General features: G+C 45.9%; 1 protein-coding gene across 1 annotated transcript in view; it reads left to right on the forward strand.

Moving 5' to 3' along the window:
- The window catches only part of LOC144798568 (C-signal-like), a 262,513-nt gene that overhangs the window by 23,395 nt on the left and 211,356 nt on the right, over positions 1-27,762 (forward strand). Inside the window, exon 2 of the mRNA XM_078669514.1 lies at positions 19,085-19,136. Coding sequence (XP_078525640.1) covers positions 19,085-19,136 — 52 coding nt within the window. The remainder of the gene's footprint in view (positions 1-19,084; positions 19,137-27,762) is intronic.

Consider the following 27,762-nt stretch of genomic DNA (forward strand, 5'->3'; position numbering starts at 1 on the left):
GAAGACACACACAGACTTTGGGTGTACATGTCTTGTACTGAGACAATTTGCACAGTGATTGAATGGACATTTTGAAGATTGCATTGGACTTGTTTTCTGTTGAATGGTGGCACCAAGCCAATATAGGCTGTTTGATTTGCTCTAACCACACGTGATAGCCAACCAAAAGCATAATCTTCCTCTTTCAAATTGGCAACATGCTCATTTTGTGTTTAGTGTATAAATATGTTGCTGTGTCTCATCATTGTAGAAAGAACCTCTTGTAGCATACCACTTAAAGTTGGTTGTGCCATTCCCCCAGATCCTGCAACAGTGTATTGGAATGATCCTGTGGTCACAAAGTACTGTCAGGATTTAGGACTAATGATGTTATTGTTGTGCAATTCTTAATGTGAGCCAGAAGATCTGGCTCGAGATGATGACATAATCCAATGATATTTTGCCTATTGAATCTGATTCTTTTAATTCTATCCCCTTCTTCCATCGTGGCAAGGTATGGAACTGGAAACATAAAATGGCAGTGAGTATTTGTGTTATGTATGGTTTGTTCTGTTAAATCAAAAGTTAGCAGAACAATCTGTTTCAAGTTTAATCAAATACTAGTTGATGAGATTTTGTTATTTGAATTTTGTTGCCATGGTGGAAATTCGTGAGAAACAGTACCTATTTGCAATTCATTATGAATAAACAATCCTTTGGTTGTTTATATTTTGAAATGTATGATGAAAGGAAAAACAATTGAATGAATACAGAAAATAAGTACAACTCCATTCTTCAACATTTTGTTTTATTTTTTTTTGTCCTCATCTCCCCATCCAGCTTCTGCAAAACTAGCAAGAAGCCATCCATCTGACCTGGGCACCCCAGACTTCTGCACCTGAATTGGCTTTAGGCCTAACAAGGCCAGCTTCTTCGTGGGGGCGTGGCTAAGCACGCAATGGCTGCAGACGTGCCTGGGTAGAGCTCCGTGCTGAGCTCCCCTCACACAGGCAATTTCCCCGAACATTTTCCCTGCACGCGGCCCCCGTCGACAGCGAGGCTGTGAGTAACTGTTCCCCACACTCTGGTGAAATTTGGAGCTGGGAGGCGGCCCCTGGCTACTTCTACGGGGGCGGGAAGAGTCGGCCCCTGCTGCGGATCCTCGATGCCGGCACCTGCACCTACGCAAGCCCGAGGCCAGGCGCTGTGAGGCGGGCCGGGTGAGATCGCCGAGTGGCCTCAGGACCCGGCTGACATCAAAATCCTGCTTGTATTCCTCTTGCTGCCTGCAGTGACCGGCCAGACGGTGAGATAGACCCCCTGCTGGCGGAGCCCGATTGGGGCGAGGGTCGATGCCTTGGAGGTGCCGGATGGAGGCGGCCATCTTGACGGGCTGGTCCCGGCCGGGCCGGGGAGGGACCAGACGAAGACACAGCAAGACTGCTCCGGCTGCGGCCAGGTACGACGAGACCCCAGAGGGACGCGTCTGTGCCCCCTCCCGCACCTGAGCAGCGGTGAGGGGTTACTGTGGGGCGAGTTAGACTCCCTGGTCCCCCTGCTTTCGGAGCGGCCATCTTGGTGGGCCGCCATAACTCGGTGCGCAGATCGGCGCAACTTCAGGAACTGGTGACCCTACCCGGGGAGGCTATCGGAGGTGACGCTGAGGGAGCATTACCATCACCGGCACTAATGGACAGCGGGGTGCCCAGTGCCTCGCGAAATTGGCGCTGAACTGGTGGCATTGCAGACCTACGTAAAGGAGCCTGTTCCATCTGGCCCTCCCTCCACTGTTGACGGAGAGTCCTGGCCCGCGGTCGGGTCCGGCTGGCACACGGGGACATCCCCCTACAGGTGGCGACGCTGGGGCCCCCCGGACGGAGGAGCGGATGCAGCTGTGGGGCAGTGTCCATGGGGAGAGAAGGTACTCGTGATTTTTAATTAAAGCGCCCCTTGACCCCCCTGGCCCCGACTATATGCGCTGCTGATCGTGAGCTGGAGTCCGGAGCACTAACAGGCGCAGTCCTATCGCCCTCCCTGAGGCTAAGGAGTGAAGGAGGTGTCATCGTTGACCGGATTGGGGCCTGGGCCAGCCCGGCCCGCAGCTGGAAGCATTGCTAGCCCTGGGGAGCTGATGGTGGTCGCCGAGACCGTTACATGACTGTATGACTGTCCGGCGCCTATTACTAATAGACACTGGAAAGCCCAATCCCGGCTGGGCATCTGAATACCAGGTTGGCTGCTAGGGGTACTGCCCGTCATCCATGCTGGGCCAACCCTTGCGGTGGATCACCTATCGCCCGGAGGACTTGAACCTAGTAAAGGTGAGGTGAACTGCATGTCTCATTGTACCTACTGGTCAGTGAGCTTCCCCCCTGCCGGTCAGAGCGATTGCCGGGGCGCCTGGAGGGTGTAGCAGCACAGTCTCACCCTTTTCAGACAGCGCTCGCCTGTGGCAACTGACACCGGAATATTCCCTACGCCACGGAAAACCTTCCTTGGGGGCAATTGCACATTGACCTGTATCACATTGCCCATGTCTGGAGGGCCTAAGACGAGGGCTGGTGCTGGAGGCGCACTAGTGAAGGGACGGATGGCGAAACAGGCGGACCAGGATCAAACCGCCTCCAAGCTGGACACTACGCTGGCGGCTATGGAGCGCCTGGAGGAATCCCTACAACTCACCCGAACGTCACTGGAGAAGAAGATTGATAGCGTAGCCATTGACCTCACGCACCTCCGAGCGGATCATAAGAAACTGTCTGAACGCACAACGGCCCTTGAGGCCACCGTGGCAGATGTCACACCCAAAGTAGCACAAACGGACAAACATGTACAGGACCTCCTCAACCGTGTAGAGTTCCTCGAAGACCACACTGAGGATGCGGAAGGGAGGGCGTAAAGAAATAACGTCCGTATCGTAGGACTGCCGGAAAGATGGGAGGGCAGAGAACCAGAAATCCGAATGGAGAAGTGGCTCATGGACCTCCTTCTCGAGGGTTCCCTTTCTCCACACTTTGTGGTCGAGCGAGCTCATAGAGTGCCAGCAAGGCCGCCCCAGAGGGCTCCAACCCAAGGCCCATGCTCATCCGAATATTGAATTACCGGGACCGCGATACAGTGCTGCGAGAGACAAGGAAGCTGTCCGAGATCAGGGTTGAAAATGCGAAGATAATGCTCTTTCCTGATTACACAATACAGGTTCAACGCCAACGACACTCCTTCCTGCAGGTGAAACAGCGACTCCGCGACTTGGCACTGAAATACTCTTTACTTTTCCCAGCGCAACTGCGTGTGGTCGCCCACGACAAAACCCATTTTTTTGACACCCCGGAGGCGGTGGAAGCCTGGTTAGACTCGGGAACAGATGTGGAGCCCGGCGCTACGGCCACCGGGTCAACTGCGCGACGTAACAGAGGTCCCCAACGTCGCCGCAAGCGGAGGCTCTCGCCCTCAGGAAGAACTCGATTGGAGGCAGAAATAGGCCCTCCGACCAAACTCATTCGCAGCGAAAAACAGGAGGCTCTGCGGATGGTGGCGGAGATCAGCGGTTCGCAGGAGGAAGACCCGCTCCTGGAGACTAGTCCATGTGACCTCCCCAGTGATGATGAACGTATATATGGACTGTCGAACTCGCAGGCATCGTCCGGACCTACCTGATGTCACGCCTCAAACAGCAGACGTTATTCATTAATGTCTATCTATACAGTTTGCCCCCACCTGCTAGGCCTAAAAAAAACCTTTATGCCGCATGATAAGAGGGTTTTTCCTTTTTTGTCTCCGTCTCACCCCATTGGTGCACTGCCGGGACTGCTCTGCCCCTGTGGGGGGACCCGGGGGCCGGACTGATGAGCGCTCCAAAGACATAGTAAGTACCAGCCGGAACCAGTACGAGGGGCCATAACGCCTGTGGGGAAGACACCCTCTACCCGCACATGTGCTTGGCTCTTCTCTTCGGAGCCGGGTGCTCAGCGACCTCCCCCTGAACTCAAGTTTTTTTTTTCCTCTTTACGCTCTCTAGAGCATTTGGACGATAACATGTTCTGCTGTCGACCTTTTGGTATTACACTGTTGCTCCTAATGTTTTCAGGATCATTTGTTTTTATGTATTTTGTTTCCCTATTCTTATTGCGTAATGGGTGCGTGTGGAGATCCACTGCAGATTGTCATGCCTGTTTATTTATTTATTTATTTATTTAGCGATTTGTATAGCGCCTGGTGACCCAAGGGCATCCCCGCGCTGTAAAAAGGCTGATATCCATTGAGGGAAGGGAAGGAAGGAGGGACATTTATTTCGGGAATAGGTGCGTTTTCAGTTTTTTGCGAAAAACCAGGTAACTGGATTCCAGTCTGAGGGTGCGTGGGAGGGAGTTCCATCCCATGGCCGCTTGAACCGAGAATCGTTGTCCTCCTGTGCGTGTCCTTTTGAATTTGGGGATGTTGGCTAAGTGCTCATTCTCCGAACGGAGAGATCTGGATGCTTTGTAGGGGGTGACCAAGCTGCTGAGGATCGCAGGGCCAGATCCGTTGATTAGTTTGTGTGTCGTGCACATGGCTTTGAATTCCACCCTTTGGCGCACAGGGAGCCAGTGCAGGGCCTTGAGGGCTGGTTTTGCTGACACTCTCGAGGGAAGGTTCATGAGCAGACGTGCCGCAGCGTTCTGTGTCCGCTGCAGTTTCGTCAATGTGGCCTCTGGGGCTCCGAGGTAGACCATATTGCTATAATCCAGACGGGACAATACTAGTCCCTGGATAAGGAGTTTCCTGGAAGCAGGTGGTAATAAGGGGAGAATCTTACGGGTAGTACGCATGAGCCCAAAACAGGTACCCGCAGTTTTGGCCGCTTGCGTCTTCATGGTGAGCTCAGGTTCTAGCCACACTCCAAGGGTTTTGATTTCACGCTTCGGAGAAGGGATTTCTCCGTACACGTCCGGCCAGACTGTTGGGGGGATGGTCGCCCATTGTTTTCCCAGGAGCATCACTTCCGTCTTAGACCCATTTAATTTTAATGATGAATCACTCATCCAGCTGTGGATTTGTGTGAGACAGTTGGCCAGGTTCTCTGGGTGGTCGACTAGTTGGGATAAGGAGACGACCAGTTGGGTGTCATCAGCGTAGCTTACCATTTTTATGTCAAATGGTGTCACCACGTCTTCAAGAGGGGCCATATATGCATTAAAAAGCGTCGGGCTCAGGGAAGATCCCTGAGGGACCCCGCTTGTTTGAGTGACTTTGCGCTGCTGTGGGGTAATGGAGGCGAGTGGGTAATGGTCATGCAGGGATTGAGGGACAATTATGACTATGGTTAAATTCTGCACCTGGAACGTGCGTGGAATGCACACCCCATCACGCCGTTACCAGGTTTACTCCTATCTTAAAAGACAGCGCATCCAAATAGCACTGTTACAGCAGACCCATCTGACCACTGCGGAGGCGTTGGCAATCCGCCGCAAATGGACGGGACAGATCTACGCTACTGGCTATTCAGCTTATGCGAGGGGTGCACTGATTTGGGTACGGCCTGGAGTGCCCTTTGCACTTGCCCATTGCATGATAGACACAGATAGTAGATATGTAATACTGCAGGGATCCCTGGATGGTCAACCAGTAGTATTGACCTCCCTTTACGCCCCTAACACTGAACTTCCCCGTTTTTTGAGCGGCTGTCGGCAGTACTAGCGCCATGGCTCGGAATGCCACTTCTGTTGGGGGGTGATTATAACTGTGTACTGGATGTTGCTATGGATCGCTCGTTCCCCCCCTTGGCTAACGCACCGGTGAGCGGTGCTGCGAGAATATTCAGAGATTGAGCTGCACAATGGGACTTGCACGATACTTGGAGAGTACGCAACCCCCATACGAAGACATATTCATATTACTCTGGTGCACACACACTCCACGTTAGGTTAGATAGATACATGCTGACCAGCGATCTGCTCCCCCAAGTGGTTGATTCCTGCTAGCTAGGACGCACCCACTCTGATCATAAATCCCAAACTTTAGATTTCCCCTGGGTACGCCCACACCCGCCGGTGCCAACCTGGCGCCTGCAACCAGATCTTCTCCTGGACGGTCCGTTCAGGGGAGCGCTTGAAACCCGTCTCCTGCAATATTTTGAGGAGAATTCGGACACCGCCTCCTCTCCACAGCTGGAATGGGACGCTTTCAAGGTGGTAGTTAGGGGCCATTGTCTGGGAACACAGGCAGGGATGCGCAGACAGGTTGAAGACGAACTTGCTCGAGCTGAGGTCACACTACTAGATGGAGAATGTGAGGCGATTGAGGGCGACGATACGAACTTGCTGGCAAGCAGAGAACGGCGTGCGGAGTTATTAGACAGGCTGAAACATTTAAATTACGCAGCACATTCAGCGCGCACGCATGCTTCTGGGGATAAACCAGGCAAGCTGCTGTCTTGGCAGATCAGGCGAGAAATCCAAACTGCACCAGTGATGTCACTAACAACAGCCCAGAACACCATAGTATACACACAACAAGCAATACACAATGCCTTCACAACACACTATGAGGACCTCTACCGCTCTCGCATACAGGTTACTGCTGAACAGATCTCGACATATCTATCCACCCTGCCCTTGCCGGTTGTTACCAATGCGCAACGAGATGACCTTGGAGCTCCCCTGACATAGGAAGAGCTCAGATAGGCCATATTTTCTCTGTCAAATGGCAAGTCCCCGGGACCTGACGGACTACCCGCGGAGTTCTATAAGGCCTATTCTATCATATTGATCCCGGAACTATTGCGCATGTTCGCGGCGCCTATTCAAGACTCTGCCCTTCCTCCCACACTAAATTAGGCGAATCTCATATCATTGTTGAAACCAGGCAGGGACGGGGCCAAACTGGGGTCGTACCGTCCCCTAGCACTTCTCAACACTGACTATAAACTCCTGGCTTCTACGCTGGCACAGAGGTTGGCACCGTTGGTGCCCGCCCTTGTTCACGTTGACCAAAACGGTTTCGTGCCCGCGCGCAGTACATCCCATAACATCAGACGACTGTTTCGAGTGCAAAGCCTGGCCCTGCATCGATGGCCCAACTCGGGATGTCTAGTGCTGGACCTGGAAAAAGCGTTTGACTCAGTAGAGTGGCCTTACCTGCTGCCGGTGCTAAGTAAATGCGACTTGGGTGAAGGCTTTCTGCAATTGGTGGAGGTCCTGTATCAAAGACCAGTGGTACGTGTCAGGACAGGCAGGCTTATCTCTGACCAAATCAGGGTACGTAGAGGCACTAGACAGGGGTGTCCCCTCTCCCCTCTTATATTCGCCCTCATGATGGAACCATTGGCGATTCGACTGCGGGCTTCAGGCGAGGACTGGGGAATACAGCTGGCGGATGGGATGCATGCAGTGTCACTATATGCGGATGACCTATTGCTTTATATCTGTGACTTGACTAGCTTCCCACAGGCACTCACTGACATTTTCCGTGAATTCAGCGAAATGTCGGGACTCCGGGTCAACTGGACCAAATCGGGCGTTTATCCCTTTAATACTGCAACACAGGAGTGTGATATTGCCGTTATGGGAGAACAGCTTCTGTGGTGTCCCACCACGTTTAGATATCTAGGGTTGTATATCTACCGAGACCCGGCTGATGTGTTGGAGGGGAACCTGGTGCGAGAAATCTCTTCACTCACTGCACAGGTGACATTCTGGAGCTCTCTCCCGCTAAACGTCCCGGCTCGTATCACCCTAACGAAAATGGTGGTATTGCCAAGATTACTGTACTTTTACGCCAACATGCCAGTTTATGTCCCTGTTCGCATATTTCGTGAGCTAGAAACACTATGCAGATGATTGATTTGGAACAAGGGGCGGCCCAGGGTAGCGCTACACACCCTATACGCATCGCTGAAAACTGGCGGTCTAGCTGTACCGAACCATGAACTATATTATTTAGCTGCACAGCTGCAGTTGGTGGCCTACTGGCTGAGCGGGAAAAATTTGGCTGATACAGCCACAGATGCAACAGTTTTAACTACCGCTCAAATACATGAACTTTTTCATCCCCTCTCCAAGACCCGATGCCCAGCACAGATACACTTAGCAGTGGCGCGAAAATGTTATACACGCAGCTTAAAACTCACGAACAGCATCAAGCCGTATGCACCAAATCTGCCATTGTTGGGGACACCCTGGGGTGATGGGACACTCACGGAAGCGGCGCTAAACAGCTGGCTGCAGGCGGATCTAGACACAGTGGGCGCCCTGTACGAGGATGGCTCGCTGCTCTCGTTCGAGTCGTTAGTTACTGACGCGGGGATTCCGGCAGGCCAGTTCCTTAGGTACGCAACGCTAACGCGCATACTCACAGAAGCTTGGGGTGACCTTGCGGTGGAACCACCACCTCATTTACTGATAGAATACCTGCACGTGATGGGGAACGGGTCTCACTTAGTACACTGGCTAGCACAGGCCTTACACATGCATACACAATACTTCTCCCAGCGCTTGCGGGATAAGTGGGCCAGAGACAGGGGGCGGGACTGGACCGATAAATAATGGGGCAAGGCACTAGCCGGAACAATAGATATCCCGCGCAATTCCCGATTTAAAATCATCTAATTTTATGTTATACATCGGGCATACCTTTCCCCTGACAAGATAAACCGCTATTTGGGGCTGACAACGGCGTCCTGTCCTAGATGTCGATTGCTAGATGCGGATTTCTTGCATATGTTATGGGCCTGCCCTTCTTTGCAAAGTTACTGGATGGAGGTCTCAACCGCACTGGCGTCAGGGGTGGGAGGTGGATTGCCACACACATGGGAAGCTTGTCTATTGGGTCTATACAAAAAGACGAAGCTATCGAAAGTCCCAGCGAGATTCTGGGATCTTGGTCTCATAACTGCCAAAAGGCTCATTACCAAACGCTGGAAAAATGGAGAACCCCCACAGGCCATACACTGGCGCACTTCATTTGATAACTGGGCAAAAGCAGAAAGCGTCGCTTTGCATAGAGAGGAGACTGCAAGCCTTCGTAAATACCCCATAGCCCAGACTTGGGACAATATCCTTGCCGCCTTTCACCAGGTGTGTATACAGAGAGGCATTACTTAGACATGCACCTTTCTTCACTCCCCGGCCCCCCGGGATAGCCTTGACACAGGAACCCACCCAGTCGGCGCCCCCACACCCGCGCCCTACCGGCAGCAGCGGATAGCGCTTTAACATGGTCCCATGGTGACAGACACGCGACAATGGAAGCCACTGCATTACCAAAACTTCTACTCCCTCTCTCCCTCCCCCTTCCGCCCACCCCCCCGAGGCAGCAGCCCACGCTCACATTGTACTGTTACTGCAGCGACCGGCAAAACACGCACCCCACACGCACACGCAATTGCCCCCAGACCTTTTTTTGATTGTCATTTTGTTTGATTCTTATTTTCTTGAGTTTGGTTTGGATCAAACATTCCCAGATGGGGATGTTGATAGTTGCATCAGTTAATATTCCTCCCTGGGCAACATGTAGAGACCGCCAAAGCGGATGACATTACACGGACACTTCAGAGTTCCCTGAAGCGGGAGTGTATTATTTGGTCAAGAAACAGTTAGCACGATCCCATGAGCAGGGATGATCCACTGGGAAAGCTAAGCCCTGACACTGGGGAGCACACTCAATGTTCCGCACTGCATATGCCCTGGTGTATCAATTACTCGAAACATTACATGTTAATAGCGCACGGCCAACACCATCTGGCTGGAGCCACGCCTCTTGACTAATATAGACTTTGTTCAGTGCCTACACTATATGGTTACAGTGCGGTATGTTTCACTTCAGTCCATTTAGCTCATGGGATGTATGCGGTGCCACTGGCTATGGTGCTGAACTGTTGTTGTATACGGATGCCATGGCAAAAATATCAGATATGCATGTCTTACTGCATTCTTCAATTGCCCAGACCTAAACAACATGTATAACGAGTGGTACATGCACCAGACCGATTGCTGCTGTATTTAATTGATGCATCCATGAATCCTTGTATTGTACAATGCAATAATGTTAATGTTATTAATAATAAAAACATTCAAACAAAAAAAACAAGGCCAGCTTCTTCGTGGAAAGCTTGGTGTAATTAGAGGACCGAGGAGCATTCAACCAGTATCAACTCACTGCCCCATTATAAAAACTGTGACCAGATGTTAAAGTTATCATCACTTAAATGCCCCTGGTCCAGACAGGCTAAACCAAATGAAGCTTTCAACCAGTTATTATAAAGTGGGGGCCGTGGATCTTTCCAAAGTTTACATAGCTCCCTTTGGGTGATAAGGATTATATGTAATAACAGTCCTCTTTGAGTTGCCCGCAGCAATTTCATCAATTCAAAATCCATACCAAAAATTACTATAGGAAGATTCAAAGTGATCTTAACTTTAAGAATGGCACCAAGAGCACGCTCCACATTCTGCCAAAACCCGCTTAGCTTAGAGCACTCAAAAAATATATGTATATCATCGGCAGTGGGAAAGTCACATCTTGGGCATTTAGAGGTAGCGAGAGGGACAAATCTAGCTATTTTCATGGGGGTATAGTATAATCTATTAATGACACAAAAATGGTTCTTTTTTACGGATGCCGGTTTAACAAAACTTATATAAGGTTTGCAGAGATGATTCATACAGAACTGCAGCCATAGAGTCCAAGGCTGACTGATTCCAAGCTGCATACTGTGGAGGAAGATCTGTATTGTCGGCATCCAGGAGTTTCTTGTACCAATACGCGACCTCCTTTTTTTTAGCGTTAGAATTCTGAAGCAGAAACTCAATTTCCCAATTGCCACCAATAGACTCATTTTCTGCTGTACACCGGCAGGCCAACTGGAAATATTTAAATTTAGAAAAAGAGCTTCCTATTTTTGATCTTAATACTTCCCAAGGGAGGACTCCATCTGAGGATACAAGATCTGACCATATCGTGATGCCAGCCCTTATAATAGGCAACTCTAAACTATCCTCCAGGCATGAAGGTGTCCCGGGGAATCCCAAATAGGAGCAAATTCAGAATAGTTACCAATCCCCCCATCTACTTCTAACCTTATACCACACTTTAAGAGCTACTTTTAAAATTTTCAGATAAGCCCTTTTACAAAACCTTGGTGCCCCAAACTTATATAAAAAACCTTCTCCCACGCCCTCAAATGTGGCCATTTCTCTCAGTATCTTCCCCCAATTAGTTTCCTTGGTTATAGTGAGCAGCATCCGGATATTTTTAAATTGAAAAGCAAAAGAGTACCAAGCTAAATCCGGGAGAGCAAGACCTCCCTTCAGGAGCTTACGTCTTAACTTCTTCCAGGAGAGTCTGGCACTCTTATTGGACCAAATGAAACTGCCAATTTTGCCTTGAATTTTGCTGATGTCCTTGCTGGGAAAATCAAGGGTGATGGTACTGAACAAATATGTCAGCTTTGGTAAAATGACGATCTTTACTAGATTAACCCTGCCATAGATGGTATGGGGTAAGTTTTTCCATCTTGTAAAAAGATGATCTGCTTCCTTAGACACCTTCTTTAAATTAATCCGAGGTATATCATATAGATCTTTACCTATAATAACCCCAAAGTATCTAAATTCCTTACTCAATCTGCCAACCCAGTTGTTGATGTTCCAGCACATCACTTTTGTCTTAAAGGAGTTGGCAAGATATCCAGAGTATGAACCAAATTCCACTAAGAGAGCTTCCACTCTTGGTAGTATTCAACTTTGATTTTTTGTTGCTTTTATTAAACAAAAATACACAAACTAAAACTGGATGTAAACTAAAAAGCAAACAAGATAAGAAGTCAGTAATGGTGAATGAAACCCTAATTTTTGAGGCAAAATAGTTTGAAGTCCAATGTCCTAAATACACTGGCCCAGTGACTGCGTATGCTTATACTGAAATAAATTCACCTTTACTTGAGTTACACAATGTCTTGTGTATTTATTCCCCATGTCAAAGTGGTAGCCATGCAGGTGCCTAGAGCTGCCACAGCCCTAAGTTACTTGCCAGGAGTAAGCTTGAGAGAAGGTAAAAGACCTGACCACAGAGGGTAGTAATGAGGTGGATTCCAATTACTCTCCGGTGACCACCTTCTATACCAGTGTTTTAATTTTTCCATGTTATTATACTGTTGCACTTTACAACAGAGTGATTTTGATTTAGATCTTTATGAATGCCCCCAAACCTTGTTGAAGGGTATGTCAAAACATCCAAGAGCTCCTCCTGTTTTAAGAGCTTTAGCCCACCCCACAACTGACGTTGTGGTGTGAGGAGGAACACTGTGATGAAGCATGCCACCTCAGGGTGGGTTAGGATCTCATCCGTGAGAGCGCCTTTTCCTCTGGTTGTGCAGGCCAGAAAGCTTCCAAATAGAATATTTCTTTCTTGTTCCAATATTACAAGCCAGTGTTGGCCACCGCATCTGATAGCGTGGTAAAGGAGACCAACCGTCCCCCTCGAATGGGGACGGTTGGTTTTCTTTAACGCACTTGACAGATGCGGTAGCTAACACTGGCCTGAAATACTGGAACAAGAAAGAAATATTCCATTTGGAAGCTCTGGAACTGTTAGTCATCAATTAATTTAAGCAGGGCAAGAATTTTATTTCCCTAAACATCAGAGACAATACGTCGTTATAAGAAATTATCACGTGACTGAGCCCTGAAGAAGTCCCATGAAGTGACGGAACGCGTTGGCTACACGGTGAAAAATATGAAAAGAATAAAGGATTATCGAAAATTTGATTACATGTCTCCATGAAATTTCTTGCATTTGACTGCAATGAGAATAATGATTTATGTAACTTAATTTGTGTCTAAAAATAGAGTGTGTGCTGATCATCCTGTTGCAATGGTATATGTGAATTCATTCACTGTCTGGTAAATAGGAGGTCTTTATCCCATGATCGTTGCATCACATAAACAAGATCCCACTAATATAATAAGTGTGATACAGTTTCTAAGGCCTCCTTGTAAATCATTTACTGATGTATGATAAACATGTAGAGTGACTTGCATTGGAACTTGTGGGCTTGTGATTTTCCCCGTTAAATTACTAAGGATACTAAGGAAGATTGCAGAAGTTAATTAAGAACTAACTACACTAGCTCTGATTTGTCATGTTCAATGTCAGTGTTGATGGTAATGATGAACTGAGTATCATCTGCTTACAAAACGGTGTCAAACCCGCAAGATCTTATATTGGGAGCCAGATAAGATATATAAATGTTGAATAGTGTGGGTCTTAGAATGGAGCCCTGTGGTACCCCTTTGTCCACAACCACAGTCTGAGAGGTGAACGACTCAAGTTGGACTTGCTGCGATCTGTTGGCAAGGAAGCTTTCAAACCATCTAAGTGCCATTCCTCTGATACCACACTCTCGTAGTCTATCCACCAGGATTCGATGAGAGATGGTGTTGAATGCGGCCGACAGATCCAAAAGAATCAGCATAGTCGGAATTCCCTTATCCAGGGCCAGCTTGATCGTATCAGTGACTTCTGTTAGTGCAGACTCAGTACTATGTGAGGCCCGAAAGCCTGACTGAGAAGAGTCAAGCAGATTATTCACTTCTAGGTACTGAGCTAGCTGCTTATTTACTGCGACTTCCATGACTTTTGAAAGCAGAGGGAGAAGAGAAATTGGCCGGTAATTTTAAAGATCCAATGGATAGGCCATAGCTTTTTTTAATATATGTCTGATTTGTGCCTGCTCCCATTTCTGCAGGAAGGTGGCTGTAATTAAAGAATGATTACATAATTCAGCAATAGGGGCCGCACGAGCTGAGGCCAGAGTTGTGATAATGAAAGGGAGAGCCACATCAAGTGAGGAACCAGATTTTCTGATGAGCCAAAAATGAGTGGATATTGTCCATCATGATGGCCTCAAATGTTTCTAAGAAGCAAGAAGTGGGATCATCATGCTTATATGAATCCACACTGGGTTCCATCTGTATGTTGAAAGAGCTATAGATTTTATCAATCTTTAGCTTGAAGTGATTGGCCAGATCAACACAGAATTGTTGCGTCCGAGGGATAGAGGAGTTATTCACTCTTGGGTTAGTGAAGTCTTTCAGGATTTTAAACAATTCTTTAGAAGAATTCTTGGCTACATTAATTCTGGACCTCAGATGTGATCTTCTAGCATTGTTACAGTTCCTAATATATTGTCTAAGGGCCGTTTTGTATGTTAGTTTGTCTGCTTCCTGTTTCTATTTTCTCCATTTCCTTTCCCATTTCCTGCAACCTGCTTTTTCTTTCTTAAGGCTATCATTGTACCAGCGTGCTGGAGCTGATTTTACCCAGGTCTTACTGACTTTACTAGGGGAAATCTTATCCAGAGCTTTGATCAGAGAACCCTCTAGTAGTTCCAGTGCCAAATCACTGTCCACGCAATTCTGAAGGCCCGGGGCTGTAAATGCCAGGAAAAAAGAGGATAGGGTCACCTTCCTCCATGGTCTCTGCCAAGCTTGGGCAGCTAGGGGTTTGGTTAAGTCCTTCGATGAATTTAACACAAATTTCAGCGCCGAGTGGTCTGTCCATGTCAGGGCTATGGGGAGGTCCACTACTATATCCTGAGTATTGGAGAAGATGTTATCAAGTATGTGCCCCGCTATGTGAGGGGAGATAAATACTTTGGGTAAAAGGCCTGGAGATTCCAGAGCTTCAATGAGCCCGATGGAGTCTGGATCAGAGGTAATATCAAAGTGATGGTTAAAATCTCCTATTGATAGAGTATTATGAGAATGCAAAGAGAGAGGTGCCAAGGATTCCATCAGAGAGATACAAAAATCTTTTTTATTGCCTCCTAAGAGATGCTAAACCACCGCTCCGACCCAACTAGGGCCCTGCTCTCTCTCCAGTTTAAATGCCAACAGCTCCAGGCTGGGGGAGACAAAAGAGTCCAAGAGCTTAATGCTCAAAGGTAGCCGTATCGCAATGGCTAACCCACCAACCTTCATCTCTACACTATCCAGTCTAGAGATTCTGTAGTCTTCCGGAAAGGCAATCGCCAAGGAGGGGGTGGCAAACTGGTGCAGCCAGGTTTCGATAAGGAAACATATCCGGTTTAAGGGAATCTAAAAGATGCCAAATTTCTGCTGCATGTTAAGGGATAGATCGAGCATTAAGATAAAGACCTTGCAAATTACATGGTTTCCTGCTCTTTCCCACTAACTTCTCCCCGGGGGCATTGTTGTTATGACCTCTAAGGCCTGAAAAGCTGTAAGGAATATCGAGGGCGGCTACGTGAGTGGGGGCTTGAAGCCCCGTGCAGCCAGGACACTTACTGAAAGGTGGATCTTGACTCAGAAATAAGTGCTCCCTGCAACTAGGGTGTCCCGTGCGTTTACCAATCTCCAGGAGCACATGCTTCAGGTAAGTATATGGGGACATATTAGACAGCGCCAGAGAGGCAGCCTCCCTTGCGACTGGCAGCGTCCTGGCGCGGACAGGCGCAGACGGGCTAGCCTTAGGCGCGCCAGCGGCGCGCCCTTGAAATGGCAAGTTTTATGTGCGCGGTCCGAGAATGAAGGTACAACAACTAGAGCATCACCCGCTCCAAGATGGTGGCCGTTTGACGGGCCAAGCAACCCCTAACAGGGTTACCTCTCTAGGGTGGGTATGTGTTTTATGGGTGGCAACGGTATTTTTGGAGTGGGTGTGGGTTTTTGGGTGGCAAGGGTATTTTTTAGCTTTTAGTGTAGGTATGTCTTTTTAGTTGGCTAGGGTATTTTTAGGGTTTAGGGTGGATATAGGTTTTTGGGTGGGAAGGGTATTTTTAGGGTTTGGAGTGGGTACGCGCTTTGGTGACAAAGGTATGTTTGGGTGTGTAAGGATTTTTGGGTGGCATGGGTATTTTTAGGGTTTGTGATGGATAAAGGTTTTTTGGGTGGCAAGAATATTTTTCAGGTTAAGGGTGCGCATGGGTTTTTGGGTGGCAAAGGTATTTTTAGGGTTTAGGGCGAGTATAGGTTTTTAGGTGGCAAGGGTATTTTTAGTGTTTAAGTGGGTATGGGTTTTTGGGTGACCAGGGAATCTTTAGGGTTTATGGTGGATAAGGATTTTTGGGTGGCAAAGGTATTTTTAGAGTTTAGGGTGGGTGTGGGTTTTTGGGTGGCAAGGGTATTTTCAGGGTTTAGGGATAGATAAAATTATTTGGTTTTGGGTAGAAAGGGTATTTTTAGGGTTTAGGGTGGGTATGGGTTTTTGGGTGGCATGGATATGTTTTGCTTTTAATGCAGGAATGGGCTTTTGGGTGGCAAGGGTATTTTGGGGGGACATGGGTTTTTGGGTGGGAAGAGCATCTTATGGTTTAGGTTGGACATGGGTTTTGGGTGACAAAGGTATTTCTTGGGTTTAGGGTTGGTGAAGGTTTTTGGGTGGCAAGGGAATTTTTAGGGTTTATGGTGGGTGTGGATTTTTGGGTGGCTTGGGAATTTTTAGCTTTTAGTGAGAGTATGGATTTTTGGGTGGCAAGGGCATTTTTATGGTTTAGTGTGGGTATTGGGTTTTTGGATGGCATGGTTATTTCCAGGGTTTTGGGTGGGTAGGTGTTTTTGCATGGCAAGGGTATTTTTAGCTTTAAGTGTAGGTATGGGTTTTTGGGTAGCCAGGGTATTTTTAGGTTTTAGGGTGGGTGTGGGTTTGTTCCTAGCAAGTTTTTTTTTTAGGATTTAAGGTGATTGTGGGTTTTTTCATGGCAAGGGTTTTTTTAGGGTTTAAGGCAGAGGTCTTCAAACTGGGGGGCGGGCCCCCCTAGGGGGGCCTCAAGTGATCCCAGGGGGGGTGCCAGGCTCTGGCCAGAAGAAACATTATGCTTTGTTTTCAGCCTAAAATAGCAGCAGCACGTCTGTAATGGGCCATCATTAACATCCTTTGTAATTTAAATCCTGGCTGGGAGAAGGTGTCAAAAGGGAAGGGACTTCACATTTTCTCCAAGACCCACCCTACCATTTCGAATAGCCACACTGTGGATCCTTTGCACATTAGCAAGGCCTGCCTCACCAGAATAGTATGTTTGGAAAGCATGTATTTTTTTGCATTTTTAAAACAGTGACAGAACTTAGCAGCAATGTTTAAATAACTCTAGACATATTTAAACATTGCCAGTTAAATAGAATAATTGTGAAATATTTTTAAGGGGGGGCGGCAAATTGCTTTTCTACACTGGGGGGGGGGGCGTGGAATCAAAAAGTTTGAAGACCACTGGTTTAAGATGATTGTGGGTTATGGGTGGCAAGGATGTTTTCAGGGTTTAGGGTGGGTAGGGTTTTTTTGGCGGCAAGAGTATTTTTAGGGTTTATGGTGGATGTTGGTTTTTGGGTGGCAAGGGTATTTTTAGCTTTTAAAGTGGATATGGGTTATTAGCTGGCCAGGATATTTTTAGGGTTTGTTTTTTGGGAGCCCATGGTATTTTTAGAGTTTTTGGGTGTATGGGTTTTTGGTGGCAAGGATATGTTTAGGGTTTAGAGTGGCTATTTATTTTGGGTGGCAAGGGAATTTTTAGGGTTAGGGTGGGTGTGGGTTTTTGGGTGGCGAGGGTATTTTTAGGATTTAGGGTGCATATGTGCTTTTAGGTGGCAAATGTATTTTTGAGGTGTATGGTGGGTATGGTTTTTTTTGTGGCCAGGGTAGTTTTATGGGGTAGGGTGAGTAAGGATTTTTGGGTGGCAAGGGTATTTTTAGGGTGGGTAAGGGTATTTGGGTGGCAGTGGTATTTTTAGGCTTTAGGTTGGGAAAGAGTTTTTGTGTGACATGGGATATTTTAGGATGGGCATGGGGTTTGGGTGGCGAGGGTATTTTTATGGTGTAGGGATTTGGGTGGCAAGAGTGTTTTTATGCTTCAGGTTGGGTAAGGTTTTTTGGGTGAAACAGGTATTTTTAGTGTTTAGGGTGGGCATGGAGTTTTGGGTGGCAATGGTATTTTTAGGGTGGGTAAGGATTTTTAGGGTTTGGGTGGGTGTGTTTGTTGGGTGCAAAGGTATTTTATTGTTCAGAGAGCCAATGAGTTTTAAGGTGCAAGGGTATTTTTATGGTTTAGGGTGGGTATAGAGTTTTGGGTAACCAGGGTATTTTTAGGGTTTAGGGTGGGTAAGGGTTTTTGGATTGGACGGGCATTTTTAGGGTTTATGGTGCGTATGGGTTTTTCGGTGGTAAGAGTATTTGTAAGGTTTATGGTAGAAAAGAATTATTGGGTGGCAGAGGTATTTTTAGGGTTTAAGGTGGGTATGGATTAGGGGTTTTGTGTTAATAAGGTAACATTTTTACCATGCACGTGCATTTATCATGTATGTTGTTACAACATAAATGTAAGTATTTGACAGGTGAATATAAACTCTTTTATATAAAGGGTTTATACTTACCTGTAAAATAAGGCTTTGTGGGGAAAGAGTACCCATATAGTACAAGATACTACACCTAGGGAAACTTAAAAAGTTTTCCGCCTTTGGATGTATCCTGTACAGTGCAGCATGCATGCAAAGTCAGAAAGGTTTGGAGAAATAAAAGCATTTCTCCAAGGTAATGCAAACCTCAAGAGTTGTTATTTTTTGCCACAAACTCTATCTACTGTTGATAATAGATTGGGCTTTGCATCTAAACCCATAGTTGGTTGCATGGGAACACCCATGTAACACCCTCACCTCCTTCAACGCCCCACTCTCCCGACGCAAAGTAGTGCAGAGCTCATTATTTTCAAATATAACTTTTAAATGTTATTACACTGAGAGAAATATATTTTTTTGTTTGTATTTGTGTTTAGCAACAGACTTCTAAATGGTTTCATATTGAATGTGTAAACATCACATTTAGTATAGCTCTACTTTTAAACTATGTTCTTGGTCCTCTGAGTTCCATTCACCTCTAAATTACACAGTGGCTTTCCCCCAGTTTAACATTTTTCTTTTGAAATAAACTATTTGAACATTGAAAGATGGCTAAGAAAAATGAAAATATCAATTTTGTGGCTCGGAGCAAACAAATGAAAACAGTTGGAAAGCAAAGGAAAGGTCGTAAAAGATGCTAGAAAGAAAAATATATATTTTTTACCAACTTGTCATACATGTATACTTCGTTTCAACATGATCTTTTACTTGTTTATATCTTGCAGACATTGAATGAACTAGCGGCCAAGCATTCCAACTTGAAGGTGATTCAGCTAGGTAGGTGTTCATTCCCTCTCCAATCTTCTCTATTGTTACCACATCATTAGAACTGTCTGCACAGGAAAGTAGGAGTTATTCCTTTCTGGAGGAATATATAACAAGTCTAAAAATGTGTCCTAATTCCTATGTGGGTCTGGATACTCTTATTTTGAGATTGTACAAAAAGGAAATGTTACTGCCTCTATAAGCCTTAATGTATAAACTCTAAAAGCAATTTAATTTTCTTTCTTGACTTATATAAAAAAGGTCAATATTATTGGTTCTAGTAAACTTAAATGAAGGCCCAGATTTACAAACACTTTACATTGGGTTGGCGTTACTTTTTTAATGCAGACCCTATGCAACCTGTTGGGTTGGTATTTACAATCCAATGCAAGTTATGATTTGCGTTCGATTGTGACCTTGTGTCCAACCTCAATAGCCTTAGGGCCACAACATACTTAGGGCCTAATTACGGGTTTTGGTGGTGCAGGAGTGGCAAACACCCCACCACCATGCTTCCGCACCACCAAAACTCTCACCTCCTGCCAGATTACAAATATTTTTGTGGTCTGACTGGCGGCGTGGCAGTCCCTCAGTGGTGCAGGTTAAAGTCTCATAGTGACCCTTAAACTGCACTGCAGCAGGACCGCCAGTGTACGTTCCTGCACAGGAAGGAATGCACCATGTCGCACATTTCATCCTGTGCAGGAACTGCCTCAGGGCACTACCAAGCAGATTGCAGCCCTCAGACTGCAGCCCCACCGCCAGAGATCTCTGATCCCTGGCTGTTGCGATGGTGCAGTAGTGGTCCGACTGCCCTACTTGTAATAGGACAGTCGGGCCACTGGGGCGGCGGTGGCTCGACCACCAACACAACGCCACCATGAGTTTTGCGGTCCCGGACTTCCAAACTCATAATCAGCCCCTTAGTCAATCCCATATAATGCCAGATTGGAGTTATCCCTTTCTTCCTAGGGACTTTATTGGCTGTGCAAAAAAACATTAGATGCAAGATTGTTTCAACTGTTATGTTGCGAACTGGATAAGCACTAGACTGGTGATCGAAGCTCTGCCATCTTAAAGACATGCCATTTACTAAGAAATTACCAAATCTGAATTTCATATGCAGTCGCCTAGCCATTGGGAAAGCGATATTATCAAGGTAAGTTTCGTAAAATTGGGAACATTTAATATCCAGAAAAGCAACAGATATAGTCCCAAGTCGGGAATTAGTCAGCTCTTTCTCTGTCACATACTTCCAATCTGTTTCTTTTAAATGATCTTTGGTTATTAAATCAGATCCTGTCCTGTTTCTCCACTGTTTAAGAAAACCAAGTAATGTAAGCATTGAACGTACACTTCTGATCTAGGAGATGTTACTTTTCCTGTCAAGGGAGATGATCTCTTCCAAGGCTATGCAGTACAGCTGTATTTTGTTTGTGTACCACATCATTTTAAGAACAGCAGCTGTCTCAGATTAGGCTTTAGAGGCAGTGCCTTCATCCCTGTATCCAAAAACAGGGGTGTGCTCTGAGGGAGACTGATCAAAGAGTGCAAGAATTGGTTCTCAATTATGGTCAGAACACTCAACTGCAATGAGCCCTACAATTCACATTCATATAGGGGTGAATTGTACCCAGAGTTTTGACATTATAAATATGGAGGACAGGGACACTGCTCTGAATACTGATCTGGATGCTGTTAATTAAAAAAAAGTTAAATGTGTCAACTCTTATGGAAATCATAGACCCTTCGAGTCTTTCACCTCTTATAGCTATCTTCCGCCTATATGATTTGTGTGGGTTGGTCATCATATATTTTGATTTTGATGGGTTTACCTCCAATCCGCGCTCTGTACAAAAACCCACAAAGCAATCAATTAAGAGTTGTAGTCCACTCAGTGTTTTGAGACCAATAATGTGTATATCTCTAAGAGAAGTGCGCAAACGTTACTACTTGCAATGGTCAGGGAGCCACTTTCTGCAAGCATTCAAATGTGCAATTACTCATTAAGGTACAGGGAAAATCAATCAATCAACAGGACTTGTAAAGCACAACTAATCACCTGTGAGGGTATCCAGGTGCTGAGAAACCTGCTGCTAGGGAGGGATCATTTGAATAGCCTGCTCTTGAGTCCTTTCCTGAATTCCAACAGACAGGATGAGGTCCGAAGGTGAAGGGGGAGGTTAGTCCCGGCCTTTGCAACAAGGTAGGAGCAGGAGCATCCTCTACTGTTGCTTTGGCAGATGCAGGAGTTTCGAGAGAGGGAGAGGGAGGCAGAACGCAGGTGTCTGCAGGGTTGGTGGAAGTTCAGGCAGTAGTTGGTGTGTGCTGGTCCTTGGTTGTTTAGGGCTTTGTAGGTGTGGATCAGCATCTTGAATTGACATTTCTTCTGAATGCGTAGCATGTGGAACTTTCTGAGGTGGGGGGTGATGTCGGTTTGCTTTGGGAGGTGGAGGATGAATCTGGTCACTGAATTCTGTATGGTAGTCTCTTCAGGAGGTGTGAGGAGATTTCTATGTAGAGTGCTTTGCCGTAGGCCAGCCAGCTGGTGACTCTGGCTTGAGTGATGGTTTGTCTGGTGTTGACAGGGAGCCATGTGAAGATCTTGCGGAGCATGCAAAGAGTGAGGAAGCAAACGGAAGAGAATTAGTTTATTTGGCATTACATGGAGAGCTTGCTGTCTAGGATGATGCCAAGATTGTGGCCATTGTCTGTAAAGTGGGTATGGGTTTAAGTTCGAATCGCCACCAGGAGGTGTGGTTCCCAAAGATCAGCACTTTTGTTTTGTCAATGTTGAGTTTTAGGCAGTTGTCTTTCATCCAGTCGGCGATGCTAGTCATACACCTGGGGAAGTTGGCTATTGTGGTGGAGGGATCCTCTGATAGTGAGAGTATGAATTGGGTGTCATCTGCTTTGGATATGATTTTTAGTCCCTGGGTTCTGTAGTTATTTGCCAAGGGGTTATGTAGGTGTTGAACAGTGTAGGGCTGAGGCACAAACCTTGAGGGAATAGAGTGTTGGGGCTAAAACGCATCCCTCGCTCACACCTTTTTTTGACTGGGATTTGTTCTGTCAGTTCACCCTGATCGCCCTAGCGCACCTGCGCACAATTACCGTTGCGCAAGTGAAGAATACTACTTGCAACCACCATCCTCTCCAAAACTGTCACGATTTTTTCCCGAGGCACCGGATCAAATTTGGATGTTAAGTCCACAAAAGCAACATATAAATGTCCCTTGATTAGGACAACAGTTTTCCAAAACAGGGTACAGATTCTAAAGAACTGGTCAATTGTGCTGATACTTTTCCTAAAGCCATCTTGCATGGTGGAAAGAATGTTACCATCATCCATCCATTGAGGTAATTGAAGTACCTGTTGGAAGAAAACGTTTTGTAGGCTGATTGGTCTATAATTGGATGTAGTACCTCAGCCCCCTTTTTTTGTGTATTGGCGCTATTTCCACACCAAACCAGGTACTTGGTTTACCTAAACCAGGATAGCATTTGTAAGATAGTTAATGTAAGTTGTCTAATGTAAGGAAAAGGGTTCTCCCCATAAAATCTGCACAGATGTTTTGCTTTTTCATCACCTGGGTTTCAACCTTTCACTGAGGTGGAGCCTCATAACCTGGGACTCAACCACAGTAAACTTATGGTAAATTGACTGCTTGTGTTTACCGCCAGTGTCCGCCCTTTTAAGATAATGTGGCTCAGCAAGGACAAGAGGCACTTGGCTGGTTACATGTGAACATGTGTGCATACATGTGTGCAATCCTGTGAGGGCTGTTCATGGGAGACTCCTGCTGTGTGCAGCCGAGTAACTGCGCACAGGTAGCCTGGCGCAGAAGGGACTCTGCAGGATTTGGTATTGATCAGGGGTAGGCCTTATGATGTTTGTGTACACATATAGGGAAAGTCAGTGTGGTTTTTTACTGTCTTGTCTGCCTGTGACCTTCCATTATACATTTATGCGGAAGGCTGCCTTAGAGTGCAGCTCTGCATCCCCTTGGTCTACAGACACCAGACTTGTACCCATTTACAGAGTATCCTGTATGAAAATAACATTAATTCCAAGTTCAAAGGCATATCAGTACAGCTTATATGTCATCCAGGAATGTCATATTTCTCTGGCTCAGCTCAGGATCAGAGTCCAGAGCTTTTGTCACCCTGCTGGGCTGTGTTAATTACTTTTCTCTCCAGATGCAGGAAAAAAGGCCTCCTCACACAAAGGGAGCAGTTAACAGTGATTAAGTCAGCTCCTGAGAAGGAAAGGGGTAGGGCAGACCGCTCCCTCATCAGTCAGCCAGCTGTCATCCTGTGCCAGGAAGAGGGCCTGTCCATGCCCACTAAACAAAGGAGGGAGCCCAGACCTCTGGAGCCAAACCAGGAGAGGGGCTCCTTTCACGTTTTGCTGGGGAAGGCCCTGGCAGTGATGTCAGGGGAGGGGTGGAGCTGAGACCCCCAGAGCAGATGTGGCACGTGACTCCTGGGTGACGCCCTTTTGAAATATCCCAGAAGGCTGTGCAGGTAGGTTGGAACAGCGGCGGAGAGGTTATGTGGCACCTCAAGATAGATGAATAAATTGACTTACGCAGTCAGTGGTAAAAAGGAGCTTAGATCGTGCAGTAATCCAATGAATCAATTATGGGCATGCAGGAAGTAATCGCTTTCTGATCCAAAAACGTGAAGGACAAATCAAAGTAGCTTTCCTGTTGCGGCAAACGTCCCTTCGGTGCACTGCCCGGGTCCCCAAGAGCTAAAGTAACTACGGTTCACAAATATTGAATATGGTATATTTTATTGTGATGTTTACTTGATTTGATTAATTAATGCATCAACCATTTAGGAATAACAAAATTGCTCAAGGAGGGTAAAATTCAATTGAATAACATGTCCTTTTTTCAAACATACACCATATGTTAGGCTCCCTGTTTTCAGTTTTTCCAGATTTTTACAGATAAATAGAGACAGAAAACAATGTGTTTTCTGTCTACATTTCTTTTTAAAAATGGATAAATCCAGAAAATGGTGCTTCTTTTAAATGACTTGCTGTGCAGTCTTTCATGAATTCCAGCCCAACAGTTGATCAGATGGACAGTATGGGAAACTAAAAAACAAGGTGAGATTTCCTTAAATGATGGCATATGTCAACATGCATTTGTGGCATAATGCTAATATTTAGTTGCTGCAATGTTGCGTAATATTTGGTAGCTTAAATAGCTAAATCACGACAGACATCAAAAAATTAGTGCGTGTCTATCAGTGAAATAAATATGAAAATGTACAGTTTTACAACTTCATTTATACACAAGATAAATATGGATAAATACAGACAGAATGGCCAAAAAATAAATATGGATAAATACAGACGGAAATGTTTAAAAAATAAATTCCATAAAACCGGGAGCCCTAATTCTATGTTGATTAATTTGCATCTTCCCAATGCATTTTTTCAGCCATAGTGCCCTTCATCATGGGAAAAGTTCTGTAAGGAAACAATAAGAATAAATAGGAAACGGTCTAGCTGGAAGTGTAAGTATTCACCACCAACCAAATGTGAAATAATAAGGCAAACCAAGTTGCCTCAATAGTTCAGGTTGACATGCAAATACTTTCAAAATAACACCCTCTACAAAACATGATGGAACATAGCAATCATTCGATCTTAATGAAGCCAGTGTGCTCCATGGAAACTCGTGTCAATGAAATAATACTCAAAAAGCTCCAACATGTGCTAAAAAACGTGCCCAGCATGAAGTGAAGCCATCAGAGAGAAAAGGAACCATACGAGATAATCATAACAACGATGAGTGACCCAAGGTAAACCATCACCAATACGATTCGGGAAGTAAACAAGTTAAACAAACTTATAGAGAGACGTCAAGCTTTGTTCTTGGATCTCGGTCGGCAACCGTGTAAACGACCACGGTCTGTCCCGAGTTATAAGGAATGAACACAAACGATGATACACACTACGGGGCATATTAGCAAGAACCTCGTTAAAATTATCACCGTTTTAGCGGCAGGAAACTGCCGCTAAAACAGTGATAATGGGCTTGCTAATATGCGTTATGGAATTCCAATAGAAGCCCAGGTTAGATGTGCAGGACATCTAACCTGGGCTATCCACCAAAACATTTGCGATTGCTATTGTTTGCTGCTATAAGTATATCCTGCCAGTTTTACTCATCCTACTTGCTCTGGGCCACTGCTAATGTTGCTCTACAAGTTTTTCTGACTCCTCCTATGGTTATCTGACATTTACTTTTTATCCCCTGGACTGAATTGGATTGAGCTTTTTTGCATTCCTTATTGTACTATGTTTTTTTTAAATTAGACTTTAATGCTGGCTTGATTAATTATGCCTACATTTGCTCGAGCCAGTCAGTCAACCTGTGCTAGGGCTGAGTCCTGAGTTAGTTTAGCTCTCAGGTATACCCTTGGTGTGCTATTGTGTTGAGTAATATGAATGAGACCTAATGGGCGGGTATACTTAAATTGGATTAAAGAGCTTGCAGGAGGGGTTGCCAATTCCCCTCTTTTTATCCTAAGTTCAATATAATCAAGTGAGTTTAAATTTGGGGTCAGCTGGGGCTATCATCTCGCTCACACAATATCTGAGCATATGTCTCAAGATAGCACTTTCGAACTGAAGGTATCCAGTGATTGCATGTGTTAGTCAGGGACTTTGGGGCATATTATCAAGGGGGTTTATCTCCGCTTTTTTGGCTTTAAAAGCCAAGAAAGCGGAGATAAAATTATCTCCCTATTACCTAGCTGTCGCTAACACCAGTTAGCGACAGCTAGTAGGAGATAGCAACCATCTTGGGCCCCACTTTGCATGTCAGTGATATTTGTCACTAATGACATGCAAAGTGGGCGTGCCAAGATGTTAGCGACTGGAAACAGTCGCTAACATCGCTATCTCCTATTACCAACTTTTGGAGATATTCGCGCTAAGCGCGGATATCTCCAAAAGCTAACACCTGCCCTGAGCAGTTCTTAGCCATGTTATCCAATGGGAGGTGGATAACATGGCTAAGAGCATTAGCTCGGTAATGCATGAATATCGCTGACTTTTCAGCGATATTCATGCATTGCGGCCGTTTTTTATCGCATTTGCGATAAACCTTGGTAATACCAAGGTTTGTCTCTAACAAAGCAATAGCGATAATTATCACTATTGCTTGGTAATATGCCTATTTGTGTCCTCTCTGCTCTTTGCAGAGTTTTTGGATACGCTAACCTTACATAGGGATCTGGGTTCACAACTATGGCTGCTCATTTGGCTTTCTCTTTGAGCCCTGTCTGAGTTTGTATAAGTGTTTTGGGTGTGCTTCTTTACTACACTCCCCTCGCTTCCTCTGTGGGATGCTTTGGGATTGACAATGAGCTTGTTGTGACGACCGGATCTCTAACATCCTCCATCAGATGCTGTGAAGCCGGCATTTTCATTTTCTGCGTAAGAGCCTTTATATTTGTTATCGGTGCTGACGCTGTGTGCCTCTGAATGTAGTTGCCATACCCCCCTCCTTGCATGGTCTACTTGGGCATACATTGGCTCTCTATCTTGCAGTCTATCACTTGTAAGTTGAACATACGGTGGATGAATTGACCTTATTAGATTCACTAGCTCATTAACTCTGCTTTATAGGGAGGCCCCCATCACTTTAATTTCAATGACTTACTGCTTTAGACATATCTCAGTCGAATCAGCTACTATTGGCTTGGGGGTGTCAATCTGGGGCACTTTGCTGAAATCGTCTCACTTAGCACTAATATCTATGCCTCCTCCCACCTCTTCCTTGTCCTGTTCTAAAGGAGTAACCTGTTGCTACTTAGGCTCAAGTGAGATTCCTGCAGGCATTCAAGGAGGAGGAGATATTACCGAAGCATTTGCACTATTATAGGGAGTCACGACTTGTGCATGAGCTACAGTGAAGGTTGCTGTCTTTTTCCTAAATATACAGGATACCCTGGGAGATAGTTTAGGCAGTCAAGGGTCAGGTCAGGTGCGTTACATAGCATTGTTTCTACCTCCTCTATAAGTGTATCAATCGCATTTGGGGGCATTTCATAAAGGCGCGGGAAAAATTATCGCTGCTTTAGCATCAGTTTTCAGACGAAAAGCGGCGATAATTTCATCGCATCATCAGCAAGGTCACGCTATTGCGTGAATCCTTGCCTTAGCGCCCTTTCCCTCAATGCCCGACTTTGCATCTCTAATGAGATGCAAAGTGGGCGTACCGCACAAAAATAACATGAGAAATGTCGCTAACCAACATTTCTCCTATCCACAAACCTCCCGCTAACTTGCATGGCGATAAGAGAAGTAGCGATAACCGCATTTATCGCTACTTTTCTTCCGCCTGCTTTCAATCTGACTTAGCCATTATATCCAATGGAAGGTGGATATAATGGCTAAGTCTGCCCTGCCATATCAACAACGTATCGCCAATAGTTGTGCGATTATCGCTGGATTTCCAGCAATAATCGCACATTTGACAGCTAACTCTGGAATTTTTATTGCTTTGGAGATAAGCTTCACTGATAGCACGCCATCTCCGCGATAAAATCCAGCGACAGCCGGCAATAATTATCCTAGTGCTGAGCGCGCTTAGCGATAATTATCGCTGGT

The sequence above is a fragment of the Lissotriton helveticus genome, chromosome 12 (genome assembly GCF_964261635.1).
Source record: "Lissotriton helveticus chromosome 12, aLisHel1.1, whole genome shotgun sequence".
NCBI lineage: Eukaryota > Metazoa > Chordata > Amphibia > Caudata > Salamandridae > Lissotriton > Lissotriton helveticus.